The sequence below is a fragment of the Trachemys scripta genome, chromosome 5 (assembly GCF_013100865.1).
Source record: "Trachemys scripta elegans isolate TJP31775 chromosome 5, CAS_Tse_1.0, whole genome shotgun sequence".
NCBI classification, from domain to species: domain Eukaryota; kingdom Metazoa; phylum Chordata; order Testudines; family Emydidae; genus Trachemys; species Trachemys scripta.
The window spans coordinates 52,442,081-52,463,198 of NC_048302.1; the positions used below are offsets into that span (position 1 = coordinate 52,442,081).

At 36.2% G+C, this 21,118-nt stretch overlaps 2 protein-coding genes across 8 annotated transcripts in view; both read left to right on the forward strand.

Moving 5' to 3' along the window:
- The window catches only part of GAB1 (GRB2 associated binding protein 1), a 134,677-nt gene extending 126,357 nt beyond the window's left edge, over positions 1–8,320 (forward strand). For 5 of the 7 annotated variants that reach the window (XM_034772401.1, XM_034772403.1, XM_034772400.1 and 2 more), the window contains 4 exons: positions 2,020–2,113; positions 2,508–2,631; positions 5,359–5,481; positions 6,472–8,320. In XM_034772401.1, coding sequence (XP_034628292.1) covers positions 2,020–2,113; positions 2,508–2,631; positions 5,359–5,481; positions 6,472–6,630 — 500 coding nt within the window. In that variant the 3' untranslated portion in view covers positions 6,631–8,320. Of the gene's footprint in view, positions 1–2,019; positions 2,114–2,507; positions 2,632–4,658; positions 4,735–5,358; positions 5,482–6,471 lie in introns of those variants that run through there. The other 2 variants (XM_034772398.1, XM_034772402.1) reach the window with 2 other exon arrangements.
- A 10,007-nt stretch (positions 8,321–18,327) lies between these two features.
- Positions 18,328–21,118, forward strand: part of SMARCA5 (SWI/SNF related, matrix associated, actin dependent regulator of chromatin, subfamily a, member 5) — a 52,512-nt gene continuing 49,721 nt past the window's right edge. The window contains exon 1 of the mRNA XM_034771605.1: positions 18,328–18,346. The gene's annotated coding sequence lies outside the window, so the exon portion shown is untranslated. The remainder of the gene's footprint in view (positions 18,347–21,118) is intronic.

The window sequence follows — 21,118 nt, forward strand, 5'->3', positions numbered from 1 at the left end:
AACAAGGGTATGTGATCAACCAGTATGTTGTTTGAAAGAACTTCTAATTAAGAGAGAACATAAATGTCACAAGTTAATAATCTGCTGTTAGCTAAATGTCAAGGTGCAGTCAAAGAGATTGATCCTGTGACCATCTATTAGTACAGTGAATTCATTTATGTTTTTTAAATGAGCATTACGAAGGTGGAGTCTGACAGGTTTATTGTAGACACTAACTGTGTTGGTATCCAGTACAGTCACATGGGTTAGGACAAATTACAAATGTCAAACTTTTTTTTTTTTAAAGCATGCTTCATCAAGTGCATTTAAAGCCTGATCAAAAGTCCATTTAAATTGATAGACTGAATCTTGCTGATTTCATTGGGCTTTCGATCAAGACCTTACTGCATTTCTAAAGATACAGTGGTTGCACATGAGCTGTTGAGTGTAGCTGCCATTCAGTCTCATGCCTTAAAAAGCACTTGGGCTGTGCTGGTATCCACCATAGCCACTCATCCGGTAGCATATTTGTTGCTTAAGTAAGGTTCAGTTCTGCCACCCTAGCTTACGTTGAGTAGTATCTTATTCCTTAAGTAAGTCACGGAAATAAATTATTGGGATTTTTTTTTAAATCAATGGGACTACCTGATAAATAAGTTGCTGCTAAGCATGAATTAAGCTGGCAGAGTAAGTTCTGATGTTCATTGTAAGTTACTGCTGTATGCTGATACCTCTTGAGGTACATGTAGGTGACTATACTGCATTTTAACTGCAGTGGAGAACAGTTTGGTGCGATTAGTCCAATAATCACTTATCTGTAACATTTCAATTAAAAAAAAATTACATAGAAATTTGTACCAAGGGCTGACCTTTTTAGATAACCCTTTATGCTAATACTGCCTCAAAATAGCCACCCTAGGTGAAATGAGTACAGTTCTGCTCCCCCTTATAAGACCACCTCTGTTAAGCAATTGATTTTTGAGAGTCCCACAAGTGGTCACTTTGACAGGTTTCACTGTGTATGAACTAGTTTTAAACTGGCTGAAGTTTGATATTGGTAAGTAGGTTGGTCTTGGAGCAGTCAGATGGGCTGTCAACAATCCTGTGTAGCTGATATTTAATTTTGGGGTTTTTTTTGTGAAAAAACTCTAATAGCGTTCATAATAATTTCATAACTACCTTCTCAAAATAATATTTGAATTTTTAAATGTCAAATATGATAGAAATTAAGATTGATGATAAATAGACTTCCCTATAAGTCTTGCAGTACAGAAATCCATTGGGTTTTTTACAACTCAAAATCACTTAAATTTAATTTCCGTTGTAGTTTAAGCTCTGAAAATTGTGTAAAAATGCACGTTACTCAGAATCCTATCATCTGATGTTAATGGTGCTGGTATGTTTCTTCTGCTTTTCTCTCAAGTTAAGCAGTACAGAGAACTAACTCACCTATGGAAGACTGAGCTGGATTCTGTTATGACTCATGCCTCATCAATTTTGTTAACTAAATTCCAGTTAAAGGGCCCTCACTTTCACCTCTGCAGCCCTAACAATGGGATTGCAAATGTGTAAGTGAATGCAGAATTGGGTCTGACGAGTCTTTATTATTGACAAAGGTGTATGAGCCAAGAAAATATTTCAGATCTAGAGTTTGCAGGACTGGCAATTTGATGAGTCTTTGTGGCGCAATAAACATAGAATCCTAGAGTGCCATTTTCAGATTCCCTTTTCAGAATAGAATTGCATGTTAATATTCAGCTTTCAAAATTCTCTAATTTGTGGGTGCACTCATTACTAACAACATCATAATTATTTTGGAAAGTTTATAATACAGACAGTGGTTCAGAAACCTTTTTCAGAAATGAACATTTCCGGATAAGTGTATTTTGGGGTTTATATGAAAATCTTTTACTCAGTGGCAACTTAAAATAAAAGTAATGATATTGATTTCTGTGCATTGTTGGCCTTAGAATAGCTGCTGAATTTGGATTTGTTTTCAAATTTTCTGTGCTTTAAGAGTGTTGTTTGTTTTTTATATAGCAAAACCAGCTCCACTAGAAATAAAACCTCTGCCAGAATGGGAAGAATTGCAAGCCCCAGTTAGATCTCCTATCACCCGAAGTTTTGCACGAGAGTAAGTCTCTTAGATTTTCTTACTTTAGAGGATTTATTTTCTTTGTACTGGAGCATTAATAAATATATCTGCAATCTTTCCTTTTTCAGCCTCTCTAGCAGAGACTGAGATTTCCATTGTGCGCGCGTGTGTGTGTGTGTGTGTGTGTGTGTGTGTGTGTGTGTACACAAGCGCAGCCATGTGCGCAAGCATGTGTCAGCTATATGTATGTATGTATGTATGTATGTTCGGTATCATTTGTTAAATAAAGAAGACAATGTATAACCAGAAAACTCAACCCTGGTAAAGCTGACAAATAAGAGTTTAAGCTCTAATATACTTTTTTTTGTTTTGTTTACCAGGAGTGTTAAAATATTCTAGTTTGATTGTTTGTAAAATAATTCCTGGTAATTAGCTCCTCCAGGTTTCCTATGTCTCCCAGACCGGATTCAGTTCATAGCACAACTTCCAGCAGTGACTCACACGACAGTGAAGAGAATTATGTACCCATGAATCCAAATCAGTCCACTGAAGACTCAGTATGTAAAATCTACATCTTAACTACTCTCTTCCTGTGCAGTCCTTACTTTTAAATTATGCAAACACAAATCCTTCTTCAGTCAACAAACCTTTTTTTCCATTTTCTGCATCAAAACCAAAAACCATTTATAGAATTTTAGCTTTGTTTTAACAGTGTAGCAGTGAGAATGTTAAGAGTAGAGTTGTTCAATAAAGAGGAAGGTTAGTATGTCCACAATATATGTTGAGAGTAGGACACCTTTTGGACAAAGGGGTTTAAAATATGTTCTTTCCCAAGGTTTCTGTCTCTTCCTTTCTGTAATCTTTGTTCCTGGGCTACGTGTCCGTAAGTAATCTGTTTCAGTGGATATAAATAATGCTAGTATTCTCAAGCCACTCCAGAGTCCTTTTGAAAAAGAAATGTTGCAAGTAAACATTGCAAGAACCACGGAAGGAACAAAAAAGTCATAAGAAATCTCCATTGATATTTCCTTTTCAAGTTTTTCTAAAAATATGTATATGTTTATTATACTTTTTTTTTAAAAAGGAGATATTTTGTATACAAGATAAAATGATAATGATTATATTGTCTACTTTTTTCTTCAGATAGCTTTTTGCTTTCAGTATAGTCATCCAAGAAATTGTTAGCAAAAGTGAATTAAATTTCATTTCACTTGTTCACATCAGATACAGTGTAGAAGTTGTTAGCTGTGTGTACATTATATTTAGGTGTTCACTGAAATGTATCATGAGTGATGCATGGTTTTTCCCAAATAGAAGCAAGAATTTGCAGAAGCATTTTAAAATAAAAGGTTAGTACTTTCCTAAACCAAAATATAGTTCAGAGCACCATTGAACTTTGGGAAAGTTCATATCATCTGTAGCCGAACTTTTCAACTCAGGCCCATCTTAGCTATTTTAATTTTTTTACATAGTGCTCATCACTTAATATCTAAGTGTTGCTTAGATTCTTATTTAGTAGGAATTAAAATACAAATAGTAATATTTGAAAGCACTGTGCAGGCATTAACTGATCCTCACAACAGCCTTGTGAAGGAGTTACTGGTAAGTAAGCAGTGATATATTCCATTTTACAGCTGGAGAAATTGAGACACAGTGATTGTGAATTACCTTTAGCCATGCAGCAAATCAGTAGCAGAATCAGAATTAGAAATCAGGCATTTCTGTTTGCTGATTCTGTGTTCAAGCCACTAGACCAAGATGCCACTTAAGAAATTTAATTTTAAAACTTAAATGAATGTGTTTAATTTCATATCTAAAGGACTGGCCCATTGCTTATACAATTTTCTACTGTCTTACATCTCTCATTCTTCTAGATTATGGTACCAAATCCCTTTTGTTTTTCTTTTAATTATATTTTAAGACTTTGGTTTTTGTTTTTATTGGACACATCCTGTTTGTGTAAATGTGTGAAATATAGACCCTTTTCTATATAAAGAGTAATATACTATTACACATGCCAGAAACAATGATACAGACAATAAAACTTGTATTTTATAAATGAAATATAGTAAACCCTTTCAAAGAAGTTCCTAACAAACAACTCAGATGCTTAATTGACTCAGTTTTTTTAATCCTAGCCATTTTTGTTTGTCCATGTTTCCTCCTACTGTTAAAGGCATTGGTGATAATGGAATAAATTGTGTAATGGAATTAAAAAAAAAAAAAGAACAGAACAACTCCCCTAAATTAACTCTTTAAGCATTGAGGGGTTTTCCCAGTGATCTTGAGATGGCTACAAAGCTTTAGGTTTATAAAATGCACTGAGTATATAAAGTTTTTGGAAACTTCATTGTTTTAACTACAACTTAAAAAAGGGTCCATAATTTTCTCATCCTTTCCTGTCATTGACTTTAATGTATCTTATTTTTACGTGTCATATTTCTGTTTAATTTAGTTAAATGAGCAATATTCAGCATTTTCTTTCAAGTTGCTGTCAGCCTTACCCTGTCTTTCCTTCTGCCTTGCTCTTCATTTTTTGCTGACTGCTGCCCTCTGTCTTCCTTTTTTTTTCTTTATCTTTTAGAGAAGAGTCCTTCTATTGTACTGTTCCTATAACACCTGTTAAGAGGGAGGGATCAGGCTGGGAGAGGACAGAGGAGGTGAGGTGGTAAAAATCTGGGCTAATTGAAAACTAGGTTCATGCAATACAATAGTTCATTTTAGGCAGCCCTGTCCAAATTTTCTAGAGTTAGATTAATCCTGCAGTTTTATCAACTGAATAATTCTTTTGGATTTTCAGATTAGTTATTATGATAGTTTTTGAATGAAATGCAAAAGATTTTTTTCAAAACTTTACCGGTATTGTAAGGCTGAGTTTTTATCAAATGACTATTAATAGTGATATAGTGAAATACAAAATTCTTTACTTAAGTAATGTTAAACTCGAGACACAGAGTGCCAATCAGAAAATCCATAGACTGTCCTTAGCTCACTCATATGTAGGAATTAGACACAATCTTTTTGGAGTGTCTACCTGAAACTTGATTTTTTTTACCCTGTCTTTTGACTCTGTGTCCCAAGATCAACATAAGTTAAACCTAATTTTTGTTTAGAATATTGTTAGATCATTAATAATAGGCTATAAAATATGAATTATTTACCAGACCAGGAGATCTCCTTGATGAGTTCCAAAATCTTGACTATGTAGATAGTGTTTAATAGACTGAGCAGAATGTTCGAATATTCATTGTTGTTGACTTGATTATTTTTCATTATAATTTCAGATTTTGTTCGGCAGCAACAGTCTTGATGGAGGAAGTAGCCCTAGGATAAAACCCAAAGGAGATAAACAAGTCGAATACTTAGATCTGGATCTAGATTCTGGGAAATCTACTCCACCTCGTAAGGTAAACAAAATGACTGTTCAAAAGAAGGTTGATCTGATGTACAGAACTGAGCTGCATGAAGAACGTATGAGTTGTTGCAAATTTAGATTGGATTATCCTACTCAATGAAAAAGAAAAGCAGCCCAGCAGCTTCGCCCTGATTATCTAGCAGCTATCAGTCATAGAAGCAATATTGCACCCTTCTGGCAAAGCTATAATATATCCTAATGACAGATTTGCATGGGGCTATTACCTTGGTCTGTCAAGGCATGATAAGAGAAGTCAAATCCTTGATCAACTTTACTCACAATCTCTTTCTGAGAGTTACACAGATCTCGCGTCACATAACTGTCACTGTAGTTTTATCAGTATGGGAAGTGCCTGTGTCTACAACTTCAGTACACGTAGCGAAGTTTCGTTTTAACTTTCAATGAGTGCACAGTAGATCAAGTATTTTCTCTCTTGGGATTTCTTCCCTGGAATCCTGAATCCTAGTATTTTATACAAGCCTTATCTCGTATAACTGGGAGCTATTAAAATAAAATCTTAAGCAGGCTGTGTTTGTATCAATGGCCTAGATAATACTTAGTTCTGCCATGAGTTCAGGGAAGTGGACTAGATGACTTCTCAAGTTCCCTTCCAATCCTACGATTCTATGATTATACCTTCCCACTCGAATTTCCCTACAGCTCTCAACCCTCATTTGTATTTTTTCCAGTATCAGCAAAATTGAGCGCTATTATACGTGATCATCAGTGTTGCCTGATGTCTTGTTACAGTCTAAGTTTTTATCAGAGATGTCTTTCAGTGTTTTATTGTCCTCAAGCATAAGTGAGATTATGTTCAACAAAAACATATGCAATATGTTGAATAGAGTAGGTAGTACTCTGTGTATGTAGTATTATTTTTTTAAAATACTTATTACATTCATAGCTCTATTGCAAATGAACCTGGCTTCATTTGATTGTAAATATATGTTAACTTGCCTTTTTCTCACTCTCCCCTTTCCAGAAAAAAAGCAGTGGTTCAGGGAGCAGTGTGGCAGATGAAAGAGTGGATTATGTTGTGGTTGACCAACAGAAAACACTAGCACTGAAGAGCACGCGAGAAGCATGGACTGATGGGAGGCAGTCTACAGAATCTGAAACCCCAACTAAAAGTGTAAAATGAAAATTCTACTATTCCTCAAAGAACAAAAGAAGTATCATTTATCCCAATGAATTTTGATGAAATACAGAACCATAACTGCCATGTTGCTTGACTGAACAGTACTTGGCAATTCACTGGTGTGTTGCTTCCAGAATGAATAGATGGAAGAATGCTTAAAATTTATCAAAGAAATCTAAGTCCAAGGACGTTTTAAATACATCAAAGAAATCTTAAGATCCTAAATTGTGCCCTGTGGTCTCTGGATAATTCATCAAATGTAAATAATGTGTAAAAATAGTATTGCTTGGCTCCCAGAAAACCTTTTGTTCTTCATTTAACATATTTGTAGTATTAATATGTTTATGCACTTTTTCAGTTAAAATGTTGGTTCAGGTATTCCCAGTTAATGAATTTTAATGACGAATTCATTTTGAGAATTTTTTCTTACACTACTATACATTACAATTCTAGGTTAATTAAGCTACTTGTAGATATGGAAATTAATGTTTGAACTTCATGTTAACAACTTAGAAATGATTTAGCAGAAGTAGTGTCACAGTTTAATAATCTACTTGAAATGTCAAGAAATAAACGATAGTTACATACTGTTTTTATATTTAATACATGCAAAGAATATTTGGAAGTCTACAGGTTACCTTCCTAACAAAAATTGCTGTGAGTTAATAATAATGAACTACATTGGTTTTAGGATCTAGCAACATGGCTTAAACATTAGTTATTAGTGGTGGAATGTCTAATGTATTTTATTAATGACAGTGTTCTGTGTTCATTGGGTGAAGATTCTGCAGGGTGGGATCTTACACTTTTAAAGACTGAATAATTAATTGTTGAGTAAACCTGCAAACCACTGATGGCATGCAGTAATGTTGTGATCTCACACTTATTAACAAGTAGTAACCTTGATATTATTTACAGAAGGTAGAATATATAAATAATCAGGTACGTACCAAGCACTGTTGTGCTAATACACTGATCAGGTTAGACAATGAACTTAGTTTTATATTTCTTAGAAGTCCTAATGTTGGTTTTCAATTTGAAATTAATGGGACAGTTTGACATTCTCTGTTTGTAGTACTAGCACGATACTGTGATTTTGAATTAGATAGTAATTCAAATGGAAATACTATGTTTTGACACTATAGTGCCCTTTCTACAATCTTTATTTTACTTAATCTTCTGCTTTGCCTTATATTTAGATCCCTATGCAACTGATATTTTATATCTGTTTTTTATAAAATAGATACTATACCTAACGGATCCCCTTGTTGCTTTTTCCTGGTACAGGATTTAAAGCTTTGTGTACTGTGATCCTTTTTGTTCACTATCCCAGTTCCAAATAATACTCTGACTTGGTTTAGAACCATAATTTAGCTGTCAGGAAGAAAATAGATTTTCTTCAAGTACATAAATGACTTAAATTTATTAATTATGTCTGGATTGAAAATTTACTAACACTTTTTTTTACACAGATACCTTTCAATAAACTCTCTCTCTTTGTCCAGACCTTTTACATGTTGAATGAGTGTGTTAGTCTTGTTTTCTGTCATGCTGGCCTTAGTACTGTGCCTAATCTACCACAGGTTTTTTTCCAATCTACAGTATGTAAACTGTTTTATTCTTAACAAGGGTTCTTTTTAAATTAGTAATATTTTGATGCTTTGAATGTTCTTTTTTAAAAAAAAAAAAACAACCTAAATACAATGCATTTTTAGGTGAATTTTAAATAAATCAAATTGTTCAATTTTGATGTGTAAACTCTGTCCAATGGAACCAGAAACAATAAAAATTAAGATATATGGGAAAAGTGCCTAAATTACCAAACAGTTTTTTTCTGTGAAGTTGCTAGATTGTAGATACAATACACAGTACTTCTAAAAAAAACTAAGCCTAAAAATATTTTCAAAAGCAAGTTGTTGAGAAAAAAACCCAAACTGCAAAATTGGACCAAATTCCTGTCCCGTTGAAGCCAATGGAATTATTGCCATGGTCTTGAGTGAAACTAGGTGTGAGCTAATTATGCTAGGCTTTTTTTTAAAAAAAAAAGAGCAACTATATCAGGCTTCCACTCATGCACATCACTTTCAAGTACTGAAGTGTTACTGTGCATAATTATTCTTGCTGGTGAGCAAACTTTCCTTATTTTCTTCACCAATACTGCAATTGAAGCATCTATAAGCAAAGCATGTGTTTGGTACTCCATGTAATATGGGGTAGTCTTATTTAGGATACTAATTTCTAATTTTTTCATACTATTAAAGCAGAGATGCTGGGGCCTGATTTACCTCTTGCCCCAGTCCTTCAAGGACTTTAGAGGAGTTACTCCTGTTTTAAACTGATCTTAGTGGAGAATCAGACCTTTCATTTATTCTGAACAATAAATATGGTACTTGTCAAAGGGCTACCATAAGGGGGATTGGGACCAAAATTATACCCTCATCTGGAAATACACATTGAGGAGGCCTCAAAACACTGGGTTGAAATTCAGAGTTTTCTTTTAATTCTCTTGACAGGTGGGAAAGTTTGGGGATGGTGGGAGGGGTCACAGAGGTGTTTGTGAAAGAGAATCTCTCTACCCCGTGGAAGGGGATGCTCTTCTGTCCCTCCTTCACTCCCTGACAGTGGGGCTCAGTCAAGATTGTGCACTATCAATTTTTCAGTATGACATTTTTATCTCCAGTATTCTGCTTCTTAGTAAACAAGTAGCAATCTGAAGATTTCCTTGACTCTTTCAACCATTTCACTGCTTCAGGGCCAATTTTTTTTTAAAGCTGGGTTTCCTAAAGTTGCGCACCAATATCAATATATAGGTACCTAAAATGAATGGGTTTTCAGAGGTTCTGAGCACTTGTGACTCCTTTTGATCTCAGTGCTTAACTTTAGGTACCCAAGTTAGACAATTTGAGCCCTCTTTGATGAGATAAAAGGCATAGTTTGTAGTGAATGATGTACCTGGTGTGGGCTTTTGTCCTCACTTGAGTTATAGCTTCCATTTTATTAGACTTTTTAATTCAATAACATCCAGAATGTTAGTTTCAATGAGCAAAAATTTAGTATTTTTTTATTTATTGTTTTGTTTTCCTAAAAGAGAAACTATCAAACACCAGTTTCCAGACTCTACAGATAGTGTGGATATAATGCTTTTAAAAATAATATTGTAGTGCTTTTCTTGACTGTTTTGGATTTTAATATATTTTTCATATTCATTTTTGGCATTACATTATTGTCAGCTTGTATTGCCACAAGGACATTCAAAGAGAGGGTGGTATTAATACTGTATAGTGTACCTCATTTCCAATAACATAGCATAAAGTAGAATTGTATGCCGCCTATTTGTTGTCATGCTCATCTGTCCTGTTGCTATGATTCTGACATTTTAAAATGTGCTGAATTCTACATTTGGAGGAAGCAGCGGCAAAGCTAGACTACTGGCCTATTGTGATTTTTGGTTATTAACTTTATGGAGGCATCAGGTACTACAGTAATGGGTGCTATTATGAGGACCTCAATAGATGTGAATGCAAAAGGAGTTTGTCTTGGTGATGTGTTATGTTCTTTTCAAGGAACAGGTAAGCTATAGATTGGTTTGTTAGTACAGAATATTGTGAATTACTAGATGGCTGCATCGTTTGTCGCATTATTTACAATGAACAATGGTAATTTAAGGCACAAGGCAAAATCTATTAAAATAAAGTAAATGCCATTTGAATCTAATCTGAGCAACTCAAAAATGTTTTTCAGTTTCAAGGTAAAAGTTGGTTTCTTCTTTGCCATTGAAATTTGGCATGTCTCTAGCAAATCTTCTCACAATTTCCCCTTCCTTGAGATGCTTCCTTGTATGCTTTAGACACTAAATAGAATTCTGCCTTATTTTGGCAGTTTTTAAAAAAGTATATATTGATCTATTACAGAAGAGAGAGAGAGACAAATCAAAAGGAAATTTATGCAAACTAAAAACTTTGTAGTGCCTAGAGGTATTCCTGTATTTCAGTGTCACCAAAGGTCATCATGTCAACAGTTTCTTTTCTGTTAAGTACTAATGGCCACACTTTCACAATCTATTGCTTATTAAGAGTGTTACCTCACAAGCTGTTGAAATGTGCAAGCCACAAAATAATAGTGTTCCTGCTATGTGAAAGGCTTATAAGGTGATACTGATGGAAAAGGGTGGAGTGTATTCATTATATTCTAACTCACTGCAGAAATTTATTTTGCACAAATTCTTTAAATTTAGCTTTTTTAAATATTCTGTCCACTTATGGCAATTTTGACACTGCCACACACATGGCTTATGAGACACATCATAGTCTTGCCATTTTAATCACGTAATTTAGATTTCATAGCTCCATTACCTAAAAGGGGCCACAGGCCTTCTAAAGCCTTCTCACTGCATTCTGAGCTAAGTGAGATTTTTATCACAATTAAATTTAAGGTTAGCTATTGCTGATTGCATCAGTCAATTGTGTTGAAAGTATTTCTGGCTCTAAGTAGAGCCAACACCTGTTATTGTTATATTGCAATCTTACAAAATTGTCCTGAAAACTTACCAGCCCAGGGACAAGTCTTCTATCCCCTTTTTTATTATTATTTTTTTTATGAAAAACTGAATGATATTTACTTGCCCATTACAAAAAAGAAAAAAATTACCATGCGTGTTTGAGCGAATACAGTTTTGCAAGCTGTTGTATTCTAACTGAATTTGTTTGGGTTTTCCCCCTTAAAATCAGAGCAACTGATTAATATCCAAAGGCAAAGAGAGCTTTGGACGTGTAACCTCCGTGCTTTCCTCATTTGCTCAATGGTTCAAGGTTGTGGCATTAAACACGTTTATAAGGGTTTCTTTCTTGCCTGTCTTCATTATTGTGTGAAAATATTAACCAGAAAGTGAGTTCTGAAAAGTGCTCATTTTTTGCCCATCGAACAGTTACACCCTCGGCAGAAAATTATTTTAATTGGCGCAGATGAAATATAGAGCCAAGCTGGTTTTTAAAACTGAACAAGCAGCTAGGTATCTCAAGGTATAGGTCTCAACTTGTCAAGGGCCAAAGGGGAGAGACATAAAAATAAAGGAAGAAAGCTTGAGATGTGTTGATTAATTTCTTTGACATGAATAGTTTCCCACAATCTGTTTTTGTGATTCAGCATTTCAGATGATGATTTACAATACCAGAAGTGGGATGACAGCAGATTGGCGGGATATGGGACTAGTGGAGAGGTGTGCCATCAGATGAAGGGATAACCTACTTCTGTTTGCACTGGATTTTACTTTTAGTTTCTCCTTTAAAGAAAATCTCTGTGAACATAACTGTCAAGATTTCATTTAGGAATTTGCTGACAGAAGTAGCAGATTAATTTAAATTACCTGGAAAGAGTTTATTGCCTATCCTTTTTCAGATTAAATGCATTTGGTTGACTTTTTGTTCTCTAGCTATTTAAAATGAATTTTGCAATGTAATGTGTACACCCAAGATATAATAAACTAAAAGCACTTTGGTAAATTCAAATTAAGCTAGTGTTTCTTATGCAATGTTTGACAGCCAAGATAATTATTTTCCTGTTTCTAAACCACAGACCATTAACCAGTGCCTTTCCCTCTCTGTTAAAAACGAAAAAGAAAATATTACAAAAACAGAATTAATAAAAAGGTAATTGATTTTATCCTGAGACATATTTTTCCTAAAGAGTATAAAATATGGGCATCAAAGGTGCTAGAATGAAGACTGTCACATTTAATTTTCTAGCGACCTTTCAAGTATAAAATTATTACTCACAACTAATCAGCACATTTTCTGTATATTTTAGGGTATTTAATAGCACCCATCAGTGTGTCTAAGCCCTTCCCATGTAAATTATGTCTGCAAAAAAAGAAAATGAGAACACATGGTGTATCCAGTTTGAAAAGGGCCCATGAAAGTTTGAACATTGTTATATAAAAGGTTTTAAAATATGCTGTCTGAGGCTCTTTTCCAACTGCCCTTGGGTGATGTGTGTGGGAGGAGCAGGAAGGGAAATGGGAGCTGAGGGGGGGCGAGAGCTGTGTGGAGCCCCTTGTATGCCTCCGCCTAGGAGCTGGATCTGCTGCTGGCCGCTTCCGGGTGCAGCACGGTCCATGGTGCCAATGCCAGGACAGGCAGGAAGCCTGCCTTAGCACCCCTGCTGTGCTGCTGACTGGGAGCCGCCCAAGGTAAGCCCATGCCCCAACCCTGCAACCCAACCGCCTGCCCCACTCCTTAGCCCTCCCACGCACCCCCAACCCCTCATCCCCAGCTCCATTGGGTCACAGGCATCAACAATTTTCTTCAACTGTGTCACCAGGAAAAAAGTTTGAAAACCACTGCCCTAACCCGTAGTTATGTTGGATAGCCACAGGACTGGAAACTTTGTCAGCCAATCAAATGCTTTTTGTAGGACTTTTTCTCTCCTCATTGTGTTAATGAAAGGTGCTGAATTGACAACCTTGAGAAGGGCATCTGTTAACAAAACAATACAACATAAATAGAGGAAGTGCAAACTTCCCCACACTGTCCTGCTCAAGGGCCTCAACCCTGATCTGGACTTGGTGAGATAGTCATTCAGTCTTGGTCTTTCCACTGAGGCTTCCCACAAGGTTGCATGTTATGGCCAAAATGGCTAGTTTACAAAAATACAAGTATAATATAATACACACTTACAAGGCTATGGTATATATTCAAAGTCAGTTTTAAAATTAGTTATCAATAATTAATATATTGAGGGCAAAAATTTCAACCATAAGTACTTGCAGTTAAGTTCTAAAATTGTATTTAGCCTTTCGGGTGCACTGGGTTCACATTTTGAAGCTTCCTCTATAGCCATGAGGTCTAAAAACTTTTTTTGTTTAAGAATGAAGGTTGAAATCATCACATATCCCCTTGACTCCAGGAGCTGGGGCTTTAAGGAAAACAATAATTATAATGAGACTCATGACAAAATCATGAGTTGGCAACACTGCAAGAGCAGCACAAGATCAGACTTGGGCCTTTTGGTTGGTGATGAGCTCCCCCTTGTGTATGTGGAAGGCAGCCACTCTCAGAAATTCCAGTAATCAAGCTCATCAGGCCATCCCCCAGCAACCTGGAGGCAGCAGGCTCAGCCCATCAAACAGAGAACTGCTTGAGAGAAACCCTGTGACCAATGCCAGAAGGGACACTGATGAGCTCTTCAGAGAGCTGTGTCCAGCCTAACAAGGGAGACAAAGTTCAGAAAGGTTTTACCTTAATAGCAAAGGTAGAAGCAAAATTATACAATATTAATTCTTTTAAACAAGGATGGGATAAAATGTGCTTTGGGGGTAAGGACCCATTCATCTATTAGTATACATTGTAGGAGTCTCAACCATGGTACTAGGCCCTGTACATATACATAAGAAAAAGACAATCCCTGTCCTCAAAAGCTTACAGTCTAAGTAGGGCTAGACCTTGCTGGCTATTGCATGCCTCTCACCATGCATTAAATTCTTCTGGTTACTCTTTCCTGGTTCTTTTTCCTGTGGTTTCACTAATGGACTATATACGCTATAATATAAAGCAGCCCTATATTTTGTTGTATCAGGGAGGGATTTTTTTTTTTTCCATAAAGGCACAGGCCTGAGATTCAGGCATCCAACCCTCCAACTCTTACTCAAGCAAGTTATCCGTACATGAATGGGGAAACTATTTGTGATGAATATTTTTAATGGATGAGTGGGCTCTGATTTTTATTAATGTGTTCACTGGGAAAATATTGAAAGATTTTATGCAAACATTTCAGCTAAGAGTTGGTGAACTCACTTCAACTCTTTGTGATGTGTAAGTGGTTGCTCAAAATTGGATTTCTTTGTGCTATATTCACCCAACTCTACTTGAAGGAGTGTGTATTGTAGAATTGCATCCCTGGTCTATATCACCAGGGATCTTTCCTGGCTCTTAAAGTAGGCAATGTGTAGAGACTTCGCAATTTTCAAAAAAAAAGTGCTGTTCATTATGTAGAGTGAAATTCACCCCTGTGTAGCGGGCCCACACAAGGTCTATGCCCCATTTAAGTCCTCTAGTGTGAATTTCACCTATATTTCATATCCCCATTAGTATCTCCACTTCTCACTCTTGGGATCAATCTTCCCCTGTTTAATTTAAAGGGAACAGAAGTGGGGCCTTTTTATATATCTTTCAGAACCCTTAGCTGACTACCATCTGTTCTTTTGGCAGTGCAGTCTCCTCAGTGCAAGTGCCTGCCTACTTTTTGTGTCAGATACTGTGATCTTTCTCTGAAACTGTATATGAGTGTTGACCCATCTTTACCTGTCAGCTTTGTCTACTCACTTTCAAGTCACCTGTTTTCTTCAGGTTGCTTGTTACATTTTCCCCTAGACATGACATTCTCTGTTAAGGTCAAACTTTTATTTCCCATGAGTTTTTGGACTTAATTAAAAAGTATTAATTAATTATATTTGAAAATTAAAATTATCATGTTTGAAAAGCAATTACTTTGAAAACAGATACTTTGCCACATCATTTTCCTGCAGAGAGAGCAGAACTCTTATGAACATGTACAAGAATCCCCAAAGCTCTATTACATTATTATTCAAAACAATTGTTCATGGAAAAAAGGAGCTAGGACTTTGCACATGAACCAATAACTTGCATTTTTATAGAAACAAATGAATTACTGTATTATGCATGAATATACAGCACCTATGGAAAAGGCATTCATGTAACCCAAACACAATCTACATATAATCAGCTAACTCTCATAATCAATGGAAATTAGAAATCTTCGCAATTTGAAAATCCTACTAGGCATCTATCTAAGTCTTTTGGCACCTAAATACCTTCAAAAATCTGGCCCAAGATCATGATCCAGAAGGAAACTGAGCTTGGTGAAGGGATAAAAACTAAGGAACTAGACTAAAATGCTATGATGTAGGTCTCGATCCTACGAGTTCATAGGCACAGGCAGATCCCCGTATCCATGTGGAGCTCCCCTGAAGTCATTGAGGCACTCATGGATGCACCAGTCCATCTATATATATGAGCATGCAGGAGCAGGGTCCTAGTAGCTCTTTACAGATACAACTCCTGCTTTTAGTAAAGTCCAATTTATTACCAATTTTTTTACCCTATTTTCAACCCATAATGGACTAAATCACAAGGAGGTCCAGTAACTTGTCCAATGTTGCATAGTTAACAATGACCCCTTTGAGTGAGCCTGCTGGCTTCCAGTTCTTTGCCAGGGAGCAATGTCACTCAAGATCTGATCACAGAGAGAGAGGAACAGGCTTCTTTCTACAATTAGGACTTTGAGGAGAAGGTATGTATGTGCAATGAAATTGTGTAAATATGCATAGTATATGAGGCTCTTCAGTCACAGAAGTGTGGTAAATAAAAACAAAAGAAGCATCCTCTTTATTCTGATTTTTGTTCAGCCAGAGAGAGAATCCATTTCAGAAACTCATTCTCCAACGATCTCTGTAAGAAATATAAGCAATTGATGTCCAGATTCTGTTTTTAGATAAGCATATATGATTGTCTCTTTCTTAAGTGGGAGTCACATAGAAGAAAAGTTTGACACAGATATATTATCAGATTTTATATGGTTTATTTTAGTGTCAAGACTACTAAAGATGGAATTTTCCTACATGTGGCAGTGTTTTTACAGTCTGCATTGCAAACACAGTCCTGAAATATGGTAGGCTTATAGATCATTACATTTAGTGTGAGCACTATAAACATACTTAACACTATTCATTTTGTATGAAACATTAATTTTCCTAGCAGCATTATACCATAACTTGAATAAATCCAGCATAGTGTTCACTGTACTTAAATTTAACAGCACACAAGAAGATATGACGTTAATTATATATAGTAAATTATTTGTGAACATTATATTTCCACTGAATTGTTGAAATGGACATACAATAGATGTTTTTTTGTGAGAGGGTTTCACAGCTTGGACTACGTATAATGTTGGTATTGTAAGACTGCATCTCAGCTGGCTGAATCAAATTGAGACACAGTAATACTTACGAATAAATATATGTGCTTTATCACCACTGTGATCTGCAGAATTCCTGATCTCCTGAGAATGGAATAAGTATTGTTGAATTATGGAGATAGTGATTTGTATTTCATTAAAACAGGCTCATTCATGCACTCAGCTGCTAGTGTGATTCTTTGCTCAATGCATCCTCTCGGTTGATCACTGGGACCAGTGACTACTTCAATGGGACCAGGATTTCACCCAAGAACTGCAAAGAAGGGCTCCTACCAACCCAATGAAGGAAGCAGGGCCAGTGTGGCAGCTTCCCTACTAAAGCATGCTAAAGTAGAACTGAGAAAGAGACTTAACAAGGCAATTTAAATATCCTCAGGAGGGGAGGCTGATGTTGACACATGAAGCCCCCCTTTTTCTCACGAGTGTAGCATTTCCCCCCATTATTGACAGTCTATTATACATACCATTTCCATTTTTCCTCCCAAGAAGTGGGTATAAAAAGCTGTTAATGGAAAAAGGATGAATGGAACTCTCTAACTGATCAGATGTAGAAAAACAATATTTCAAGATTTGTGATTTATATTATTTGGAAACAAGGGGAAAACAAAGCATTAAGAAAGCAACTGTGACCCCTTCTGAAAAAAGTAGAGCTCTTATAAACATCCTTTACTAGCTTTTCCTATATTCCTTTCAAGTGAATTTAAAAAATGAGGATAATTTGAAAATCCCTACCTTCTCCTCTGCCTCACCACTTGTTAGTTTAAAAGGAGTTGGAGGAGAAAGAGAAAATACTTTGAGATCACTACCACCTTGTGTGAAAGAAAATCTACGCAGGTAGTGCCTGACCCAAATATCCAGCAGGCTCACCCTTGCTCAACTTCTTGAAATCAGATAAGATCAGGCATGTTCAGAGTGATATGGCCATCAACAGTTACGCTTTCACTCCTTTTATTTTCATAGCCTCTAAACAGATTTACAGACACTGAAAACTGCACAGCAGTGCACATTAACACCATTCTTGTTCAGCTAATAGGATCTTTTAAAGTAACTCATAAGTGGTTTATTTATTTAACAAAAAAAATTATTTAAGAACAAGTGTTCAACAAAATTGAAAGGCAGTGCCTGGGAAATTTCACACAAAGGAAAAATTAATTTAACTACCCTTTTCATGTTGCATATTTACAAATGCTGTAAGTTATTGCTCAACTGTCTTTGTGAAATTCAATATCTTGATGAGAGAGGTTTTTTTCAGTCACTCATATGCTGCCCTGATTTTTAGCTAGCTTGTATGTTGACCTGTGACAAGTCTCTTAATGCCTCTTCTGCTCACAGTATGAGACCTCTGGTCATGTTGTCTTATGATCAATCATTACTACTTTTTTTTAATTGAATTTTAAGTCTTTCATGCGTTTCCTTGTCATGAACATTTTTGTCGTCTTTTCCACTTTGTTAATCTTTTCTCTTTCCACTTTTCTTTCCCTGCCTCATTTTCTCGTCTGCATATCTATTTCAGTTTTTAAAAAATTATCTGTGTCCTCCATGCTGCCCCCAGACCTAATGGTTCTTCATTTTCTCCTCTAGTTGAAATTCTCTTTTCTTTTTAATTGTGTTTCTGATATCTGTTTCTAGTGTCAGCATCTACCTGTTCACCCAGCTGCTTAGGTACATATGAAAGAAAACTGTAGTGTCCAATCCCAGGTCCTGATCCTGCATGTGCTATTGACTTCAAGTGAGTAATCAATATTTGATAACTAATTATATAGCTGGATTGTGTAGAGACAACTATAATTATGGTTCCCTATTTCCATTCTACAGTGATGTTTTCAGTTGCTAATAATTTTTGTCAAGCGTTCACCAAGCTTTGATCTCTACCTTAGTGAACTTTAAAAAAAAAGTTTTGAACAAAAATGGGTCTGCCTTTTCAAGGTCAAAGACAGAGAGAAAAGGGAGAGAGAAAATGCTAGTCAGTAAGGGGGAAAAGGAACACTGGAGACAATTAATGGTTGCCATCTTCAAATGCCCCTGGTGTGGGATAAAATTGCACCTCATAACTTCATTCAGTGCCATGTAATAACATTACATTCTTGGCCCAAAGAGTTTAAAATCTAGGGTCCTGCTACTGCAAACTGCTCCACAGGGGCACAGAAGTATGTATGTATGCAACTTATTACAGAAGAAGAGCCTACATTGTGATACATGCAGATGAACTGCAACTAGTAATTTTGTCTCCTATATTTTTCAACCCTCAAAATTACGGATTTTTAAAAATTCTCTACAACGTGATGAACATATACAAGCAGGGTAGGTCCTGTGAAAATAAGAATGACTGTCATCCTTATTTTTACAGGAAAGCAGTGAGATTCAAGGATTTAGGACACTGAGGCCATGCCTACAATAGCACTTATATTGGCAAAACTTTTGTTGCTCAAGAGTGTGAAAAAAACACCCCCGAGTGACATAAATTTTGCTGGTGTATGTCGGTGGGAGATGCTCTCCTGCCAAAATAGCTACCACTGCTCATTGAGCTGGTTTTATGATGTCAACGGGAAAGCTCTCGCCCATCAGCATAACACAGCTACACAAGTGCTCTTACAGCATCACAGCTGTATCGGTACAGCTGTGCCACTGTAAGCTTGTAAGTGTAGACATGGCCTATGTCTCAAAACTTCTACTGGTAAGACAAAATATTATGTTGTGATATAAAAATGTGATGCTATGGCATAGCACAGAAGATGCTAGCCATCATAAATGATAAATATTGTTGAATGTAATAACCACTGCCTTCTAGCTCTTGCTACTTGCCTAATGCTTTAGTGAAAATTCAGGCACCACTGTTTTTGTCTGAGCTTTGGATTTTTTTTTTTAACAATACCCTTGTTGTTACTTTCAATTTTATTTACTCAGTCTTAATTTTAAAAGACATTAAACAAACATAGAAACTTTGTTTTTTTTAAAGTCTCTCCCCCGCCCCCCATATATCTATCTTTTCCACTGAAAACTACCAATCCTGTTAACTGCAGGTGTGAAAATGATAAAAGAATCCTGTCTAAGAGGAATAACTGTTTGTGACTATACAACCAAGAAAATACCTGATCTTGGAAACTAAGTGGATTTTGGCCCTGTTTGTACTTGGACAGAAGACTGTTTTAATATGCTACGTACTAGAGACCTTCTTTTCCTTTTTAGCACAAGATGTGGTAGTCTCGTCACTTTGTGTGTTTGCCATACTTTTTTTAACCTATTGGCCATGAGAGGAAGCAGACTGAGCAACGATTTTCAAATCATTCCATTTTTAAAAATTCACATGAAAGAAAAGTAGGAAAAACAAACAGCTGAATGATGTCATTTCCAGTATTTATTTTACTTTTTTATTTACAGGGTGAACACTTACATTCTTGACATTTATTTTTTGCATCAGATAATTACTCACCTGGTTATGCAAGGCACTTAGCGCACAAGTCTAATAAGGCTAGATATTTTAACTGCTTTGCCACTGGTACTCCTCTGCTTCACTGCATCTTCACCTAGGTTTTATTTTTTTAATATGTTCTATCAGTTCAGAGCTATCAGAATGGAATATCTTCAAAGGATTCAGCAGCATCAGTGGTACATTTTAGGTACATCATAGTTAAAAGTCCTGATAGCTGGGCATCTTTGTACGTGTGCACACAATCATACCAGCATAGAATCTTCATTTTTTCAAAAAACTGTCTGTTAATAACATAAGCTGACTCTTTCTTCTTGTAACAAATACAGTTCTTATTACAGCTTCAGTTTCCGCTACCATGGTACTGGGTATAGTATTAAAACCCCAGTAGACTAATCCCCTCAATACCTGTGGACGGGAAAAAAGGAATAGTAGTATTGAGCAGCTCTGCAGGTGAACTGAGGGCAAGATTTAAAAAGATATTTATGTGCCTAAAGATGCAGCTAGGCATCTAGTGGCATTTTCAAAAGTACCTAGGGCCCTCTGAATGGGAGTTTGGTGCCTTTTGAAAATGTCTGTGTACCTATTTGCATCTTTAGGCACTTACATATGTTTAAAAATCTGATCTTCCGTTCCTTGCACCTCTTATTTTTGCAAGGGGTAGAAGCTACGGGCATTAGATCTCTAACCACTGTAGATCTATCGGCTAAAATCTCTACATAGGACAACTGTAGCCGTTTATGGGTGGCTCTTGAATTATTGCAGAAGTTGATGGAGAGTGTTTAGGAAACTGCATGTCTCAGGCTCTGTCTACTCAGGCATTTTTGTTGCTCAAGAGTGTGAAAAAAACACCCCCCTGAACTGTACAAGCTCCTGTTGAAGAAGCTACCCCACCTCAGTGAGTGGTTTTATTTTGTGGCTGGGAGAGCTCTTATACAAAAACTCTAGTCGGCACCAGGGCTGACCAGGGCAGGGGGGAGAGCGTACAAGGGGCAGTTTGCCCTGTGTTTTAAAGGGTCCTTCAACCTGTGGAATAATATCAGGTAGGAGGTGCTGGGCCCCATTATTGGAGTA